Source organism: Mercenaria mercenaria, chromosome 6 (genome assembly GCF_021730395.1).
Source record: "Mercenaria mercenaria strain notata chromosome 6, MADL_Memer_1, whole genome shotgun sequence".
NCBI classification, from domain to species: Eukaryota; Metazoa; Mollusca; class Bivalvia; order Venerida; family Veneridae; genus Mercenaria; species Mercenaria mercenaria.
In genome coordinates, this window is record NC_069366.1 from 74,870,188 (window position 1) to 74,887,830 (window position 17,643).

A 17,643-nucleotide genomic window follows, 5' to 3' on the forward strand; every position below is an offset into this window, starting at 1 on the left:
GTGTCAAGACTAGACAGACAATGGAAAATAGTGTTCATGAGTTACAACTTACAGATAATAGTGATATTTGGGTGCACAGAATCTAGTCCCAAAATGCACCCATACTAGTACTGATGATAAAATAGAGAATAGTGGAAACTTCACAGGTCGCTCAACACGACAAATACGAAACTGTTGTATAAACCCGGACAGATAACGAGGGTTTTTTTTACCTGTCACTTTTTTATTTCTGCAAATTGTTATCATTTATTGGTATCAAAAATAATGCTGAACATTTGCTGAAAACTTAAAATAATTCAAATTTATATTTATTTGACAGAGGTGTATTTAGTAGAACTCAATTATTTCTGGGGGTTGTCACAAAATAAGATTCATAAGGGTTTGTCGATATTTATTCCATTGTTGGAAGATTATGCAGATGATTGGTAGAATTGCAGGGTGTCCTGCAAACAAACAAACACAAGCATAAGCTATAACATAAAATAAAATAAGGCAAATAAAAGCAAAATGAAAGCAGTTAGCTATAAGCAAATAAAGCTAAACTGCATCATTCTATGGAGAATTTACCTATATGAAAATAATGTTTTCTTGTAAAAACAACTGACAGTTTAGAAAACAGCTGAAATGTCATTATTCATGAAAACTGGAGAAAAGGGAATTTTAACCAAGCAATTCATGAACAAGGGACAGGACAATGGACAACCTGGGATTTACCTGAGCTGTAAAATAGCTGTAAGTCTTTTAGAAGAAGAAGAAATGTTGTAGTTGAGAAAACTACATGTTTCCCCTTTCAAGAAAAGCTGTCGTGTATAATTTCAGTTACCGCCAAAAACGTGATTTTGTGAGATTTTAGTGTGCATCCAATCAAAACTTGTTTAACATACTCTCTCAAGCAAATTTTAACTCACACGAAGTGAGGGCCGGAAAGGGGTATGTAAAATGGGGACTGTACGAATGTTGATAAATTCAACCACTTTGTCATTTACAAAATTTTCCTCATAATATTATATTTGGTGCAACAGTCATTCTGGATCAAATAATGAAAAGTGACCCAATGTCAGGCCTTTTTGTGTTGACAGTGAGCATGCGTAAAAACACCCTCTTCCCCAGTAGTTTTGGATAAATATTTTATTATACAGAATATTACCAATCTTGTTTTTGTTTACACCAGTTGGTGTTGTAAGTGGTTGCTATTGATGGTGTGTTCCATTGTATAAATTACCGATTGCAATCAAATAATTCCAAGGTGGACGACTTTATCATCTGTCCGGGTTTATCATCAGTACCAGTAGGCCACCAATTATATACGTACTTAGTTTTAAAACATTCGTAAACTTTAATGGCAAAGCCTACATGAAACAATTACATTCAACAAGAATTAAATTTGTTAAAATAAAGTGGGTGGGGTAAGATATATTTTGATTAATTCACATCATTTAATTGCTTATGAACTTCAATATTGTTATTATATGGGCAGCATAAATTCCATGATAGAAAATTAAAGAAAATGATACGAAATTTTGCTGCGTAACATAAGTAAATTTTAAAATAAACAAAGTTATATTTTCAAATTTGGCCGCCATCTTGATGGCGTCATAGATCGATCCATTCGCGGAACTCGGATTGGCGACATGTCTTTTTCTGACCTTCAGACATTGTCTAACAGTTTAGTAATATTATGTTGCCATTTATCTTTTTTCCGATCGCACGGGATTCCTGTTCTGTATACACTACTGTTCAGTTCAGTAAAGTTTACTGCATGTTAACTAACTCATTAAGAAGTCTGCATATAAGAATATTTGCAGCATTGTTTCTTGCTTGGATATTCAGAGATATCATGTAGCAGTGTAAAGCATCAATATGTTGGTTTTCCTGTTCCATACACTGTCCTAGTAAGTTCAGCGCTGTTTCCCTGTGACCTAGGTTGGCTTCTGTTTCAGTGCTAGTGACAAGGTTTGCAAGTGCTCGTTGCTTGTCTGCTACTCTCTGAAGAGCACCGTAAGTCTTGTACTGTAGGAAGTAGAGGTAAGGGAGTGAGTCGACCACAGCCCAGTCCATCCAACAGTCATTGTCTTCATCCCTTTCAAGCATGTCTTCTTGTGTTGATCTAAACATTTCATATTTTAGCTCTTCAGGAACACAGTTAATTTCACATGGTAGAAATCTAACACAGAATGCTGTGATATGTTTCAGTAATTCTTCATTTCCAGTGTTACATTTATTCAGGAATTCTGGCTTTATGTAATGCAAGAGATGAGGATAACATCCACATACAGGTTCAACAGTATTCAGATCATACTTTTCTTCTGTATTCCTCAGAACAATCTCTGTCCTTTCCATATCTCCTACACAATATAATGCAGATGCTAATTTCAATCTACCAGATGCCACATCTGAGTTCAAACCAACTGAAAACCAGGACAGTGCTTTGTGGGATATGATGCGAGCAGTGTTAATGTCTTGAGAAGCTATCACAGACCCAAGTGAAAAAGAAAGAAGAGGTGTTAAAATCTTAAATACAGATTTTTCCAAACTGTTGAAACCATTTTCTCTGTACATTCTAGTTAGTATAAATATATAGTCTGATAATATCTGATGCAACATCACAATTCTATCAGGCATTGTTCCTTTTACTAATAGTTCCCTGTGACTGTTGCTTATTAGATTGGCAGTACGATACAGCAGCTGTGTTGAAATTATAGTATTTATTTGAGCTGGAGTTAGGTAATATGGAAAAGCTTCATCCATATTCATCTTTGCCTGCAGTCTTCTGCCAAGGTCATCAATGGGAATCTCCAGCAATGCATGACCCTCACATTGTATGATATTTTGGAGGATTTCAAGAATTTTATGTTTATTATGAGGAGAAATTTTTACGGCCATCAGGTTGTTTTCAGGTATTATAAAATGTGGACAGTTTTCATGTCTAACAAAGTTCTGCAATATTTTAAGGCAGGACATCAAACATGCAAGTAAGTTGGATTGCCGCCAGTTATTTGAATGTTTATTCTGTATACAATGAAATAAAACAGTTTTACACATATAACTTGAAAGGACACCACCACAACAGGGTTTTATGAATGTTTTAAGAATCATCTTCATCAGGGTGTAACATCGTAACTGTGTGATGTTTAAATTGAACATAAGACACCGCTCAGCATGGCAAGTAGAAATTCTCCATTCAACTTCTTCATTTAGACCACTCTTACTGCCCACTGGTACAACAAAACATCCTGTAGTCTCACAGTATTTCTTCATTTTTTCTGTAGGCCATCTTCCTACGCCTTGTCTTACTAACCAAGGTTGAGCTTCTACAGGCCATGATTTACAGTGGAATGATAGAACTACATCGTCATCAACTAAACCTGGCCTTCCTTGCAGTGATGTGGCAGGACCATTTTTTACACTTCCTGCTAGAGGGACAGAAATTGCTGTGTTCTTCCACAGCACTTTACCTCTGCTAAATGTATGATACTTGTTGTCTGGTCTATGATGAAGTAAAGAAGGAAGAGGCTTATCATCCCCCAGATGTTGCAGGAGACAGTACCCTGGTGATGTGGTCTCATCCTTGATCATCAGTAGATTGATGCTGCCAGGTTGCCACTCAGTCCAGTCCTTTATCACATTATAATCATTATAGCAAATGAGTGAATCAATATCTGACTTGAGTCCTATTGTTGTCGACCCTTCAGACTTGCTTCCAAAATGATAGTGGGAATAGTTATGGTTCGACATTCTATATATACTAGTTTGCATTGTTTCCATCAGCAAGTACATCCTCCTCCTCTTCAGAACCATTCTCTCACTGACACCAGTATCATTGAGCACCTCTGACAGTTTCAGTGATACAGTACGATAATCAGGATCTAGAGACATTCTGTAAATGTAAGACAGTAAAATGTTTTAGCTGCATCTTCTATCATTTTATTGTCGAAATTTCTGATTAAGATATCTGTTAGTGCTGCCAAAAAACTTGGCAAATTTAAAATAGGTCTTTATTCTCTGTATATTTGTACTTTCGTGTGTTATATTTTATGTTACTTTTTAGCTCACCTGAACACGAAGTAGGTGAGCATTTGTGAATTCCCTGTGTCTGTTGTCAGTCGTCCGTCCTCAACAGTTTGACTTTGAACACTCTAGAGGTCACAATTTTGGCCCAATCTTAATGAAAATTGGTCAGAATGTTACCCACAATGAAATCTTGGATGAGGACAGTATTGGGTCATCTGGGGTCAAAAACTAGGTCACCAGGTCAAATCAAAGGAAAAGCTTGTTAACACTGTAGAGGCCACTTTTATGACAATATCTCTATAAAACTTGCTCAGAATGTTAATCTTGATGATCTTTAGGTAAAGTTCAAATCTGGGTTAAGTGGGGTCAAAAACTAGATCAACAGGTCAAAAAATCTAAAGAAAAGCATGTTAACACTCTAGAGGCCACATTTATGACTGTGTCTTATGAAACTTGGTCAGAATGTTAACCTTGATGTTCTTTAGGTCAAGTTCGAATATGGGTCATGCTGAATGTGACCTACTGACCTACTTCCTTGTTTTTTATGATACAGCCTTGAAATTCGGTTGACCTGTACAGTTTTGCACAGTGATCTTAAAACTGACTTTTAGTGAACATGAATGTGACCTACTGACCTACTTTCTTGTTTTTTTAAGATACAGCCTTGAAATTTGGATGACATGTACAGTTTAGCACACTGATCTTAAAACTGACTTTCAGTGACCATGAATGTGACCTACTGACCTACTTTCTTGTTTTTTAGCTCACCTGAGCATGAAGTGCTCAAAGGTGAGCTTTTATGATCGCCCTGTATCTGTCGTCGTCGGTCATTCGTCCATTGTCAACAGTTTGACTGTTAACACTCTAGAGGTCACAATTTTGGCCCAATCTTAATGAAGCTTGGTCAGAATGTTACTCTCAATAAAATCTTGGACACGTTTGATATTGGATCATCTGGGGTCAAAAACTAGGTCACCAGGTCAAATCAAAGGAAAAGCTTGTTAAGACTGTAGAGGCCACATTTTTGACTGTATCTTCATGAAACTTTGTCAGAATGTTAACCTTGATGATCTTTAGGTCAGGTTCAAATCTGGGTCAGGTTAGGGTCAAAAACTAGGTCACCAGGTCAAATCAAAGATTAAGCTAGTTAACACTCTAGAGGCCACATTCATGATCATATCTTAATGAAACTTGGTCAGAATGTTAACCTTGATGATCTTTAGGTCAGATTTAAATCTGGGTCAGGTGGGGTCAAAAACTAGGTCACCAGGTCAAATCAAAGGTAAAGCTTGTGAACACTCTAGAGGCCACATTTGTGATAATATCTCTATGAAACATGGTCAGAATGTTAACCTTGATGATCTTTAGGTCAGGTTTTAAATCTAGGTCAAGTGGAGTCAGAAACTAGGTCACCAGGTCAAATCAAAGGTAAAGCTTGTTAACGCTCTGGAGGCCAGATTTATGATTATATCTTAATGAAACTTGGTCAGAATATTAATTTTGATGATCTTTAGGTCGAGATTGAATCTGGGCCAGGTGGGGTCAAAAACTAGGTCACCAGGTCAAATCAAAAGAAAAAGCTAGTTAGCACTCTAGAAGCCACATTCATGACCATATCTTAATGAAACTTGGTCAGATGTTAATCTTGATGATCTTTAGGTCAAGTTTAAATCTGAGTTTGGTGGGATCAAAAACTAAGTCATCAGGTCAAATCAAATGTAAAGCTTGTTAACACTCTAGAGGCCACATTTATGACAGTATATCTATGAAACTTGGTCAGAATGTTAATCTTGATGATCTTTAGGTCAGGTTCAAATCTAGGACAAGTGGAATCAGAAACTTGGTCACTAGGTCAAATCAAAGGAAAAGCTAGTTAACACTCTAGAGGCCACATTTATGACTACATCATAATGAAACTTGGTCAGAATGTTAACCTTGATGATGTTATGGTCAAGTTTAAATCTGGGTCAGGTGGGGTCAAAAACTAGGTCAACAGGTCAAGTCAAAGGGAAAGCTAGTTAACACTCTAGAGGCCACATTTATGACTGTACGTAATGAAACTTGGTCAGAATGTTAATCTTGATGATCTTTAGGTCAAGTTCAAATCTGAGTCAGGTGGGGTCAAAAACTAGGTCACCAGGTCAAATCAAAGGAAAAGTTTGTTAAGACTCTAGAGGCCACATTTATGACTTATCTTCATGAAACTTGGTCAGAATGTTAACCTTGATGATCTTTAGGTCAAGTTGGAATCTGGGTCATGTGGAATGTGACCTACTTTTTTTTAAGATACAGCCTTGAAATTTGGATGGCATGTACAGTTTTGCAGACTGATCTTAAAACAGAATAATGTAACCTACTGACCTACTTTCTTGTTGTTTTTTTTTAAGGTACAGTCTTGAAATTCGGATGACATGTACAGTTCTGCACACTAATCTTAAAACTGACTAGCATCAGTTTGACATTTAAAACATGTAGCTCATATTACTCAGGTGAGCGATCCAGGGCCATCATAACCCTCTTGTTTTTTGACAAATTTAAGTTTTCTATACAGTAAAGAGGAAAATTTTAGCCACAAGGATGCACTTTTAAAAAATAAAAAAGGTGCTTGTCTTGATCAACCCACCTTGAAAGTATATTCTAACAAAGAGTAATTGTGTTTAATGTGTATTTCTGTCATATAAGACTTTCTCTAGATCTTCTTTCTATTTTAAGTTTTATTTAGAAATTCAATCATCTGTTTTTCATAAAAGCAAGGGAGGTAATTCATTCACTCAAAGAATAAGAAAATCTCCTCATTATTTCCCCTTCAGCACAGCTTGATTGGTAATCAGGTATCAATAGCTTTCATCAATATTGCAGTGACACTTCCCTTCATCCTTGCCCCGGAATTTCTTAAATGTCTTTTCTGAGTCATACATTGAATTTGCTTGTTTGTATTTCACCATGTGTGTGTGATTGAGACCTACAGTGTGGTTAGATAGAATGTATCTTTTATATTGTCAATTCTGTAGAATTTTTCTTTATCCCCTGCCAAAGGTGGACGGCAAATATACAGATCTGGCATTGTACATCCATACATTTGTCCATCTATCTAGAGCCATATCTAAGACATAGAATGGAGTATTTAAATAAAACATGGTAGAAATGTTCTTCTCCTGCTTTATGGGCAGATTTTTTTTCATTAGAAATATCTATAAAGAGATAATAAGAAAGATTAGATCCTCGTTTTTAGCTCATCTGATTTTTTGAAAAAAAATGATGAGTTATTGTCATCACTTGAGCGGTTGTCGGCGTCGGCGTCTGCGTCGGCATTGCCTGGTTAAGTTTTATGTTTAGGTCAGCTTTTCTCCTAAACTATCAAAGCTATTGCTTTGAAACTTGGAAGACTTGTTCACCATCATAAGCTGACCCTGTATAGCAAGAAACATAACTCCATCTTACTTTTTGCAAGATTTATGGCCCCTTTTGTACTTAGAAAATATCAGATTTCTTGGTTAAGTTTTATGTTTAGGTCAACTTTTCTCCTAAACTATCAAAGCTATTGCTTTGAAACTTGGAATACTTGTTCACCATCATAAGCAGACCCTGTACAGAAAGAAACATAACTCCATCTTGCTTTTTGCAAGAATTATTGCCCCTTTTGGACTTAGAAAATCAGTTTTCTTGGTTAAGTTTTATGTTTAGGTCAGCTTTATCCTAAACTATCAAAGCTATTGCTTTAAAACTTGCAACACTTGTCCACCATCATAAGCTGACCCTGTACAGCAAGAAACATAACTCCATCTTGCTTTTTGCAAGATTTATGGCCCCTTTTGGACTTAGAAAATATCAGATTTCTTGGTTAAGTTTTATGTTTAGGTCAACTTTTCTCTTAAACTATCAAAGCTATTGCTTTGAAACTTGCAACACTTGTTCACCATCATAAGCTGACCCTGTACAGCAAGCAACATAACTCCATCCTGCTTTTTGCAATAATTATTGCCCCTTTTGGACTTAGAAAATCATTTTCTTGGTTGAGTATTATGTTTAAGGCAACTTTTCTCATAAACTATCAAAGCTATTGCTTTAAAACTTGCAACAGTTTTTCACAATCATAAGAGGACACTGTACATCAAGAAACATAACTCTATCCTGCTTTTTGCAAGAATGATGGCCCTTTTTAGACTTAGAAAATCATGGGTAGGACAATATTTCTATTATACAAAAAAAATCAGATGAGCGTCAGCACCCGCAAGGCGGTGCTCTTGTTTAAGCTTTACTTCACTGTTTAATAAAATTATAAGGCAGACAGATCATACAATATAACAAAGTCTTTACCCATAACAAATGTGAATAGATTTGTAAAAGTTTCAGAATAGTTTATTTCAGATAAATCTAAGAATTTTCAGTAAAACTTGAAAGTTTTCAATAACTTTATATACATTTTGTATTGTATTAACAGACATAAATTTTTGACATTTTCAAATAGTTTCAAACTTAATCCTTAGCTAGCTGGCGGCAAGTGATTCTGCCTTTGCGACCAGTGCACACCAAGATCAGCCTGCACATCCGTGCAGTCTAATCATAGTCTGCACTGTTCGCCATTTAGTCAGTATCTTTTTGGTAAGCACCCCTTTTGACAGATAATGATACTGTCTAAATTGAAAGATGGACAAGTTCATTATAGAAATTTAGCAGGGTAAGGGTTAAAACTGTCCAAAATTTAAAAAACAATTTCGAACTAGACTGCCAGTTGATTAGAACTGTAACTGATGAAGTTTTCAAGTCATGAAACCATGTAGAAATTTTATCCAGCATTTGAATTTGTCTACCTGAGTTTTTCTTTTATTTCACTTTGCAAGGCCAGAGTTGTTGCCCTTGACTTTGTCAAAAAATAAAAATAGTTTGTGTCCGATCTATCTGAAAATATACTTGACCTAGAATCATTAAACACAACTTTTATTAACTTTTACAAATGTATTAACATTTGTTATGGGTAAAGATTTTGTTATTGTATGATAATTAAGTCTGCCTTATAATTTTATTAAGCTGGAAAAAGAGGATTGTTATATACTAGCATGTGAAGTTGTGTACCTCGTGTTTTCTTTGGGATTTCACATAGCTAGGCCAGTGATATTGTCATTGACTCAGTGAAAAATACACATAAAGTTCTTAAGTGTTTCTGTTGAAAACATCTTAAAAATATGTTTCACCTGGAGTCATAAAACAGTGTACAGTGACAGGAGTGGGGGGCACATGACAGACATCTATTTTATTTTTTTTTACATGATAGATTTTTTATTTTCACTTTATTATGTTTCTTAGTATTTTTTTATACTCATCCGCCATACAGTACACCCTAAAAAATAAACCCCCTCCTGAATGCTCATTAAACTTTTCAGTTTTGCAGCAAGTCTCAATGTCTGCTGACAACTCTTGTTAGGTTAATCTTAAGTCTGATATTTCTGCAGAAAAACAGCAATTTTTTCACAAACTTCCTCTGACTGAAATTTCTAACAAGAACATTTTGTTGTGTCAATCTAAGGCTTGGACACAGTCAGGGTAGATGTAAATTCATTAGTATCTTATTCTTTGCTCGACTTTTCGAAGAAAATGTAGAGCTATTGCACTCACCCGGCGTTGGCATCAGCGTCGCCGTTGGTTAAAGTTTTTGATTAAGTCAAATATCTCTGTTACTATCAAAGCTATTGACTTGAAACTTAAAATAGATATTATCTATCAAAGTCAACACCAGGAGAAACAATCCCCATAACTCTGATTTGAATTTTGACAGAATTATGCCCCTTTTTAACTTAGAATTTTTTGTTAAAGTTTTTGATAAAGTCAAATATCTCTGTTACTGTCAAAGCTATTGACTTGAAACTTAAAATACTTATTAACCATCAAAATCTACACTAGTAGAAACAATCCCTATAACTTTGATTGAATTTTGACAGAATTATGCCCCTTTTTAACTTAGAATTTTTTGTTAAAATTTTTGATAAAGTCAAATATCTCTGTTACTATCAAAGCTTTTGACTTAAAACTTAAAATACTTATTTACCATCAAAGTCTACACCAGGAGAAACAATCCCCATAACTCTGATTTGAATTTTGACAGAATTATGCCCCTTTTTAACTTAGAATTTTTTGTTAAAATTTTTGATGAAGTCAAATATCTCTGTTACTATTAAAGCTTTTGACTTGAAACTCAAAATAGTTATTTACTATCAAAGTCTACACCAGGAGACACAATTCCCATAACTCTGATTTGAATTTTGACAGAATTATGCCCCTTTTTAACTTAGAATTTAAAAAAAAAATTTGATAAAGTCAAATATCTCTGTTACTATTAAAGCTTTTGACTTGAAACTGAGAAAAGTCGAGCGCGCTGTCTTACGGACAGCTCTTGTTTATTTTATTTTAGTTCGTATCGGCTCATTTGATAATTTTAACAAATTTCAGATGGCGAAGGAAGGGCAACTGTAGGGGATGATTTCAACTACAAGGCCTACTGGAAAAAGTTGGGTATGTATACTAGTTACCTTTTGATGTTTTTGTAATTGTACTTACAATTATGTGGGCCGAATGGTTAAGGTCCCTGACTTCAAATCACTTTTGTTCAAGCCACCTCACTCGGAGAGTTGAATTATTCATGTGAGGAAGCCAACTCGCTTACAGAAGGTCGGTGGTTCAACCCAGGTGCCCGCTTGCAATGAAATAATGCATGGTGGGGCACCTGGGTCTTCTTACCACCATCAAATGCTCGAAACTTGCCGTATGCAATAATTGTTATGGTAAAACGTTATCCCCTACCCTCCTCCAAAAAAAGGAAAGGATTATCTTTGTTAGATTCCATGATTGAAACAGATACATGTTCGATATTATTTTGATTAAGTGTTAAGAATAAGAAGAAATAAAAAGATTTTTTATTTGTTTTCATAAAAAACAAAACTGTCTAATTGCATGGGCTTGAATAGACATGCAGTGCATACACTAGTCTACAGATTACTGAAATCATTTAACCCTTATCATGCTGCCTTTGCTACCAGTGTAGATCTTGATCAGCCTGCACATCCGTGCTGTCTGATCAAGATCTACACTGTTGGCCATTCAGCCAGTATCTTTTTGGTAAGCACCCCTTTTAATGGTCCGAATCGAAAGATGAACAAGTTCATTATAGAAATTTAACAGGGTAACTGTTAATTTCATGGGCATGAAATGTTCGATTTTAGCTATTTCATGGGGATCTGAATTCATGGTTTTCAACTTCTAAAGATGTAATTAATGGGAATTTCATTTGTTCATTGTGATTAGATTTGGAGGATTGATGCAAACATGGAGTAGATGAAAGTATTCCCCCACAATTTAATGATTTCACAGTACATATGAGTCAGGGTGAAAGAGAACTCCATTTCAGTCATTCTGTTCATTTGGAAGGAGATGTTAGACAAAAGTTCATTTGTTTGCATACAAGATCTCTAGAAAGTCTTGAACTACAGTTAAATGATCGATGATCCTTTTTGGCTGTTTACTAAACCTGTAAGGGTAATCATCGTTTTCACAATATGTGTGTCAGTACAGAATTTTTTAATATCAATACAGTCAAATGTAAACTGAAGCGAACATTGCAAAGATAAGTGAAAAATATCATATTTTTCCAGAAGAAATCTATGCATTGTCGATATTTGCCAGTTGATATATCAACGCATTGTCAATATTTGCCAGTTGATATATTGGTACGGGGCCTCCGTGGCTGAGTGGTTAAGGTTGCTGACTTCGAATCACTTGTCTTCATCTATATGGGTTCAAGCCTCACTAGGGGTGTTGAAATCTTTATATGAGCAAGCCATCCAGCTGGCTTATGGAAGGTCGGTGGTTCTACCCAGGTGCCCGCTCGTGATGAAATAATGTACGGAGGGGCACCTGGGGTCTTCCTCCACCATAAAAGCAGGAAAGTCAGCATATGACCTATAATTGTGTCTGTGCGACGTTAAACCCAATAAAATGAATAATAAAGATACCGATACACTGTCAATATTTGCCAATTGATATATTGATACATTGTCAGTATTAGCTAGTTGATATCGGTACGAAAATTTTCAATAGATGATAGCCTTAAAAACTATGTATTCATAAAAAAATAAAGTAATTGTTAGACATAATTTGTTTTAGGTGATGTTTTCAAAGCAGTGTCCCATGAAGCAACAAAGTTATCCTTGGCGTACTCCAAACCACCTGTACCATCTAATGAGGAATGTGAAAGTTTACTGGCTTCAGTAGAGAGAACAGTACTGGCCCTGCTACATGTATTCAGCAACTTACCAAAGTCAGCAGGTAACTGATAGGACCTTATTGTGTATTGTTGTTATTAATTTCTGCAACTTAGACATGGTATGTAGAAAATCTTTCTTGAAAAAAAAAAATTAACACACAAAAATACTACCTAGGTTCAAGTCGTCATTAAAATCTTATTTGCACCTATAAACCTGAAGCTGTATAGGTTGATTAAAAACAGATTTCCAACTTTTAACAATATGTACACGTATTGACAATTTGTTCCTTGATTTCACAGTTAAAGGGACATACCACCAGATGAACTTAAAGTCTCAGAATTTTAAAATGAATAGAAATTTAGAATTGGATATCAAAAATGTTAAATCAAGATATTCTAAAGCATAAATGGCAGCTAAATTCTTCTATGCTATGTCAAATTTGATAAATATTAACTTGTATTTTTGGGAGTTTTATATACATTCTGTAGACGAAAAGAGTGATTCTCATTATAGATAAAAACTTCCCAAAACACGCAGAATCACATAGAAGTTTCATTCTGTTGTAATACTAACTTCTCTAAATTTTGAAAATATCTGGAGGTGTACAGCTTTAATATTGGGACTTACTATTATTATGTCTCCCCCCACCTCTGGGTGAGACATATGTTTTTGCCCTGTCCGTCCGTACGTCAAACTTCATTTCCGCTCTGTAACTGGAGAACCATTTGATTTAGAACCTTCAAACTTCATAGGGTTGTAGGGCTGCTGGAGTAGACGTCCCCTATTGTTTTTGGGGTCACTCCGTCAAAAGTCAAGGTCACAGGGGCCTGAACATTGAAAACCATTTCCGATCAATAACTAGAGAACCACTTGACCCAGAATGTTGAAATTTCATAGGATGATTGGTCATGTAGAGTAGATGTCCCCTATTGATTTTGGGGTCACTGCGTCAAAGGTCAAGGTCACAGGGGCCTGAACATTGAAAACCATTTCCGATCAATAACTTGAGTACCACTTGACCAGAATGTTGAAACTTCATAGGATGATTGGTCATGCAGAGTAGATGACTCCTATTGATTTTGGGGTCACTCCGTCAAAGGTCAAGGTCACAGGGGCCTGAACATTGAAAACCATTTCTGATCAATAACTTGAGTACCACTTGACCCAGAATGTTGAAACTTCATCGGATGATTGGTCATGCACAGTAGATGACCCCTATTGATTTTGGGGTCACTCTATTTAAGATCAAGGTCACAGGGGCCTGAACATTGAAAACCGTTTCTGGTCAGTAACTTGAGAACCACTTGACCTAGAATGTTGAAACTTAATGGGATGATTGTTCATGCAGAGTAGATGACCCCTATTGATTTTGGGGTCACTCTGTTAAAGGTCAAGGTCACAGGGGCCTGAACATGGAAAACTGTTTCCGATCAATAACTTGAGAACCTCTTGACCCAGAATGTTGAAACTTCATATGATAATTGGACATGCAGAGTAAATGACCCCAATAAATTTTGGGGTCACTCTATTAAAGGTCAAGGTCACAGGGGCCTGAACATGGACAACCGTTTCCAGTCAGTAACTCGAGAACCACTCGACCCAGATTGTTGAAACTTCATAGGATGATTGTTCATGCAGAGTAAATGACCCCTATTGTTTTTGGGGTCACTCTGTTAAAGGTCAAGGTCACAGGGGCCTGAACATTGATAACCATTTCTGATCAATAACTTTAGAACCTCTTGATCCAGAATGTTGAAACTTCATAGGATGATTGAACATGCAGAGTAGATGATCCCTATCGAATTTGGGGTCACTCTGTTAAAGGTCAAGGTCACAGGAGCCTGAACATGGAAAACAATTTCCGATCAATAACTTGAGAACCACTTGACGCAGAATGTTGAAACTTCATAGGATGATTGAACATGCAGAGTAGATGACCCCTATTGATTTTTGGGTCAGTCTATTAAAGGTCAAGGTCACAGGGGCCTGGTCATGTAAAATCATTTCTGGAAAATAACTTGAGAACCACTTGACCTAGAATGTTGAAACTTAATAGGATGATTGGACATGCAGAGTAGATGATCCCTATTTATTTTGGGGTCACTTGATCAAAGGTCAAGGTCACAGGAGCCTGAACAGTGACTTGAGAGTGTTGAAACTTAGCGGGATGACTGGACATGCCAAGTAGATGATCCCTATTACAGCCAACCATCAGTGTCACTTTGACTTTCGCTCCTGACCCCTATTGACTTCTTGCTTATAGGACTTTGCATAGGGGGAGACATGCGCTTTTTTACAAAAGCAATTTCTAGTTTTTAGCTCACCTGTCACATAGTGACAAGGTGAGCTTTTGTGATCACCTGTCGTCTGTGCGTGCGTCCGTCCGTCAACAATTTCTTGTCTGCACGATAGTCATTTATGATTTTATTTTAACCAAACTTGCACACAACTTGTATCACCATAAGATCTCGGTTCCTTTCTTGAACTGGCAAGAACCCATTATGGGTTCCAGAGTTATGGCCCCTGAAAGGGCCAGAATTAGCTATTTTGACCTTGTCTGCACAATAGCAGCTTCATTTATGATTTTATTTTAACCAAACTTGCACACAACTTGTATCATCATAAGATCTTGGTTCCTTTCTTGAAATTGCCAGATTCCATTATGGGTTCCAGAGTTATGGCCCCTGAAAGGGCCAGAATTAGCTATTTTGACCTTGTCTGCACAATAGCAGCTTCATTTATGATTTGAATTAAATCAAACTTGCACAAAACTTGTGTCTCCATAAGATCTTGGTTCCTTTCTTGAACTGGCCAGATCCCATAATGGGTTCCAGAGTTATGGCCCCTGAAAGGGCCAAAATTAGCTATTTTGACCTTGTCTGCACAATAGAAGCTTCATTTATGATTTGATTTTAACCAAACTTGCACACAACTTGTATCACCACAAGATCTTTGTTCCTTTCTTGAACTGGCCAGATTCCATCATGGGTTCCAGAGTTATAGCCCCTTAAAGGTCCAAAATCGGCTATTTTGCCTTTTGCAGCCATATAGAGACTTCATTTATGGTTTGATTTGATACAAACTTCCAAAATATCTTCAACAACAATAAATCTTGGATTCCATGACGAACCTGTCAGATCCAATCGTAGGTTCCAGAGTTATTTTATATCTGATTACCTCCCCTGATTGTAATCAAAATGGATTTATATCAGTAAGTACTTATAGGACTTATTTGAAATTTCATTATTGTCATTAGTTGGACTGAGACAATCAGGGTAGATAACTATGGACTGATTTTATGTCAAATTACCTCCCTTTATTTCAAATTAAAATGGGTATATCTCCGTAACTAATGAAGATACTGATCTGAAATTTCATTTATGTCAACAGATGGACTTAAACAATCAGTGAAGATACATATTAACTGAATTTATGACAAATTACCTCCTTTATTTGGTTTGAAACGATCATATCATTTTGAGCAATGGTACTCAGGTGAGCGATACAGGGCCATCAAGGCCCTCTTGTTACTGTTTTCCATTATTAGGTCTGACATTAAGAAAAACACTTAAATCCTCTGTGAGACAGTTGGTGGAAGGTATCAAAAGTCTGGCTGAACCAATACAGAAATACAGCGCTGGGTATGTACAGAATATATAGTAAATGGTACTGATGTACTGACTAAACATGACATTGCTAAAGCATTAATAAACAAGCAAAGTCAGTTAATTGGTATCCCCAGCTGAATGGGATAAAGGTTTCACCCTTGAAGAAGCTTTCTCTGCCTACAAAAAGCAGCACTTAAATGCAATTGAATGTCAGTCTATTCGAAAGCTATTCATTCAAATTATTGATCTATATTCTATATTTAGTAAAATTGACCTTGACCTAAGCTAACAAAAATGAACAAAAAATAATTGTCTCTGTGAAAAGTACCCATTTATCAGGTTTGGTATACTTACCTCATTCCTAACTGAAGGTACGAAAACCAGTTTTCTATTTTTAGTAATGATCTTGACCTAAGCAACCGAAAATACATCTGAAATCATGGCCTCCATGCAAGCTTCCTAACTGCGATATCCTATGAGAATTTTTCTATTTTTAGCTCACCTGTCACAAAGTGACAAGGTGAGCTTTTGTGATCGTGCGGTGTCTGTCGTCCGTCGTCCGTCCGTGCGTCATTCCGTGCGTCCGTCCGTCCGTCCGTAAACTTTTGCTTGTGACCACTCTAGAGGTCACATTTTTCATGGGATCTTTATGAAAGTTGGTCAGAATGTTCATCTGATGATATCTAGGTCAAGTTCGAAACTGGGTCCACGTGCCATCAAAAACTAGGTCAGTAGGTCTAAAAATAGAAAAACCTTGTGACCTCTCTAGAGGCCATATATTTCACAAGATCTTCATGAAAATTGGTCAGAATGTTCACCTTGATGATATCTAGGTCAAGTTCGAAACTGGGTCACGTTCCATCAAAAACTAGGTCAGTAGGTCTAAAAATAGAAAAACCTTGTGACCTCTCTAGAGGCCAATATTTCACAAGATCTTCATGAAAATTGGTCAGAATGTTCACCTTGATGATATCTAGGTCAAGTTCGAAACTGGGTCACGTTCCATCAAAACTAGGTCAGTAGGTCAAATATAGAAAAAGCTTGTGACCTCTCTAAAGGCCATATTTTTCATGGTATCTGTATGAAAGTTGGTCAGAATGTTCATCTTGATGATATCTAGGTCAGATCAAAACTGGGTCACGTGCGGTCAAAAACTAGGTCAGTAGGGCTAAAAATAGAAAAACCTTGTGACCTCTCTAGAGGCCATATATTTCATGAGATCTTCATGAAAATTGGTCAGAATGTTCATCTTGATGATATCTAGGTCAAGTTTGAAAGTGGGTCACGTGCCATCAAAAACTAGGTCAGTAGGTCAAATAATAGAAAAACCTTGTGACCTCTCTAGAGGCCATATTTTTCATGGGATCTGTATGAAAGTTGGTCAGAATGTTCATCTTGATGTATCTAGGTCAAGTTCGAAAGTGGGTCAGTGCCATCAAAACGAGGTCAGTAGGTCAAATAATAGAAAAAACCTTGTGACCTCTCTAAAGGCCATATTTTTCATGGATCTGTATGAAAATTGGTCTGAATGTTCATCTGATGATATCTAGGTCAAGTTCGAAACAGGGTCATGTGCGGTCAAAAACTAGGTCAGTAGGTCCTAAAAATAGAAAAACCTATGTGACCTCTCTAGAGGCCATACTTGTGAATGGATCTCATAAAAAGTGGTCAGAATGTTCACCTTGATGATATCTAGGTCAGGTTTGAAACTGGGTCATGTGCCTTAAAAACTAGGTCAGTAGGTCAAATAATAAAAAAACCTTGTGACC

At 36.4% G+C, this 17,643-nt stretch overlaps 2 protein-coding genes across 2 annotated transcripts in view; one reads left to right on the forward strand and one right to left on the reverse strand.

The window, feature by feature from the left end:
* The window catches only part of LOC123548506 (cyclin-D1-binding protein 1 homolog), a 28,779-nt gene that overhangs the window by 263 nt on the left and 10,873 nt on the right, over nucleotides 1-17,643 (forward strand). The window contains exons 2-4 of the mRNA XM_045335808.2: nucleotides 10,456-10,518; nucleotides 12,166-12,327; nucleotides 15,814-15,907. Coding sequence (XP_045191743.2) covers nucleotides 10,456-10,518; nucleotides 12,166-12,327; nucleotides 15,814-15,907 — 319 coding nt within the window. The remainder of the gene's footprint in view (nucleotides 1-10,455; nucleotides 10,519-12,165; nucleotides 12,328-15,813; nucleotides 15,908-17,643) is intronic.
* Nucleotides 140-4,120, reverse strand: LOC123548504 (uncharacterized). The gene has a single exon (XM_045335807.2). The coding sequence runs from the start codon at nucleotides 3,874-3,876 to the stop codon at nucleotides 1,753-1,755; it is 2,124 nt and encodes a 707-aa protein (XP_045191742.2). The 5' UTR covers nucleotides 3,877-4,120; the 3' UTR covers nucleotides 140-1,752.

Bases quoted from the DNA above. Each gene is read 5' to 3' on its own strand.
- LOC123548504 (XM_045335807.2), bottom strand. From the start codon at position 3,876: ATGTCTCTAGATCCTGATTATCGTACTGTATCACTGAAACTGTCAGAG.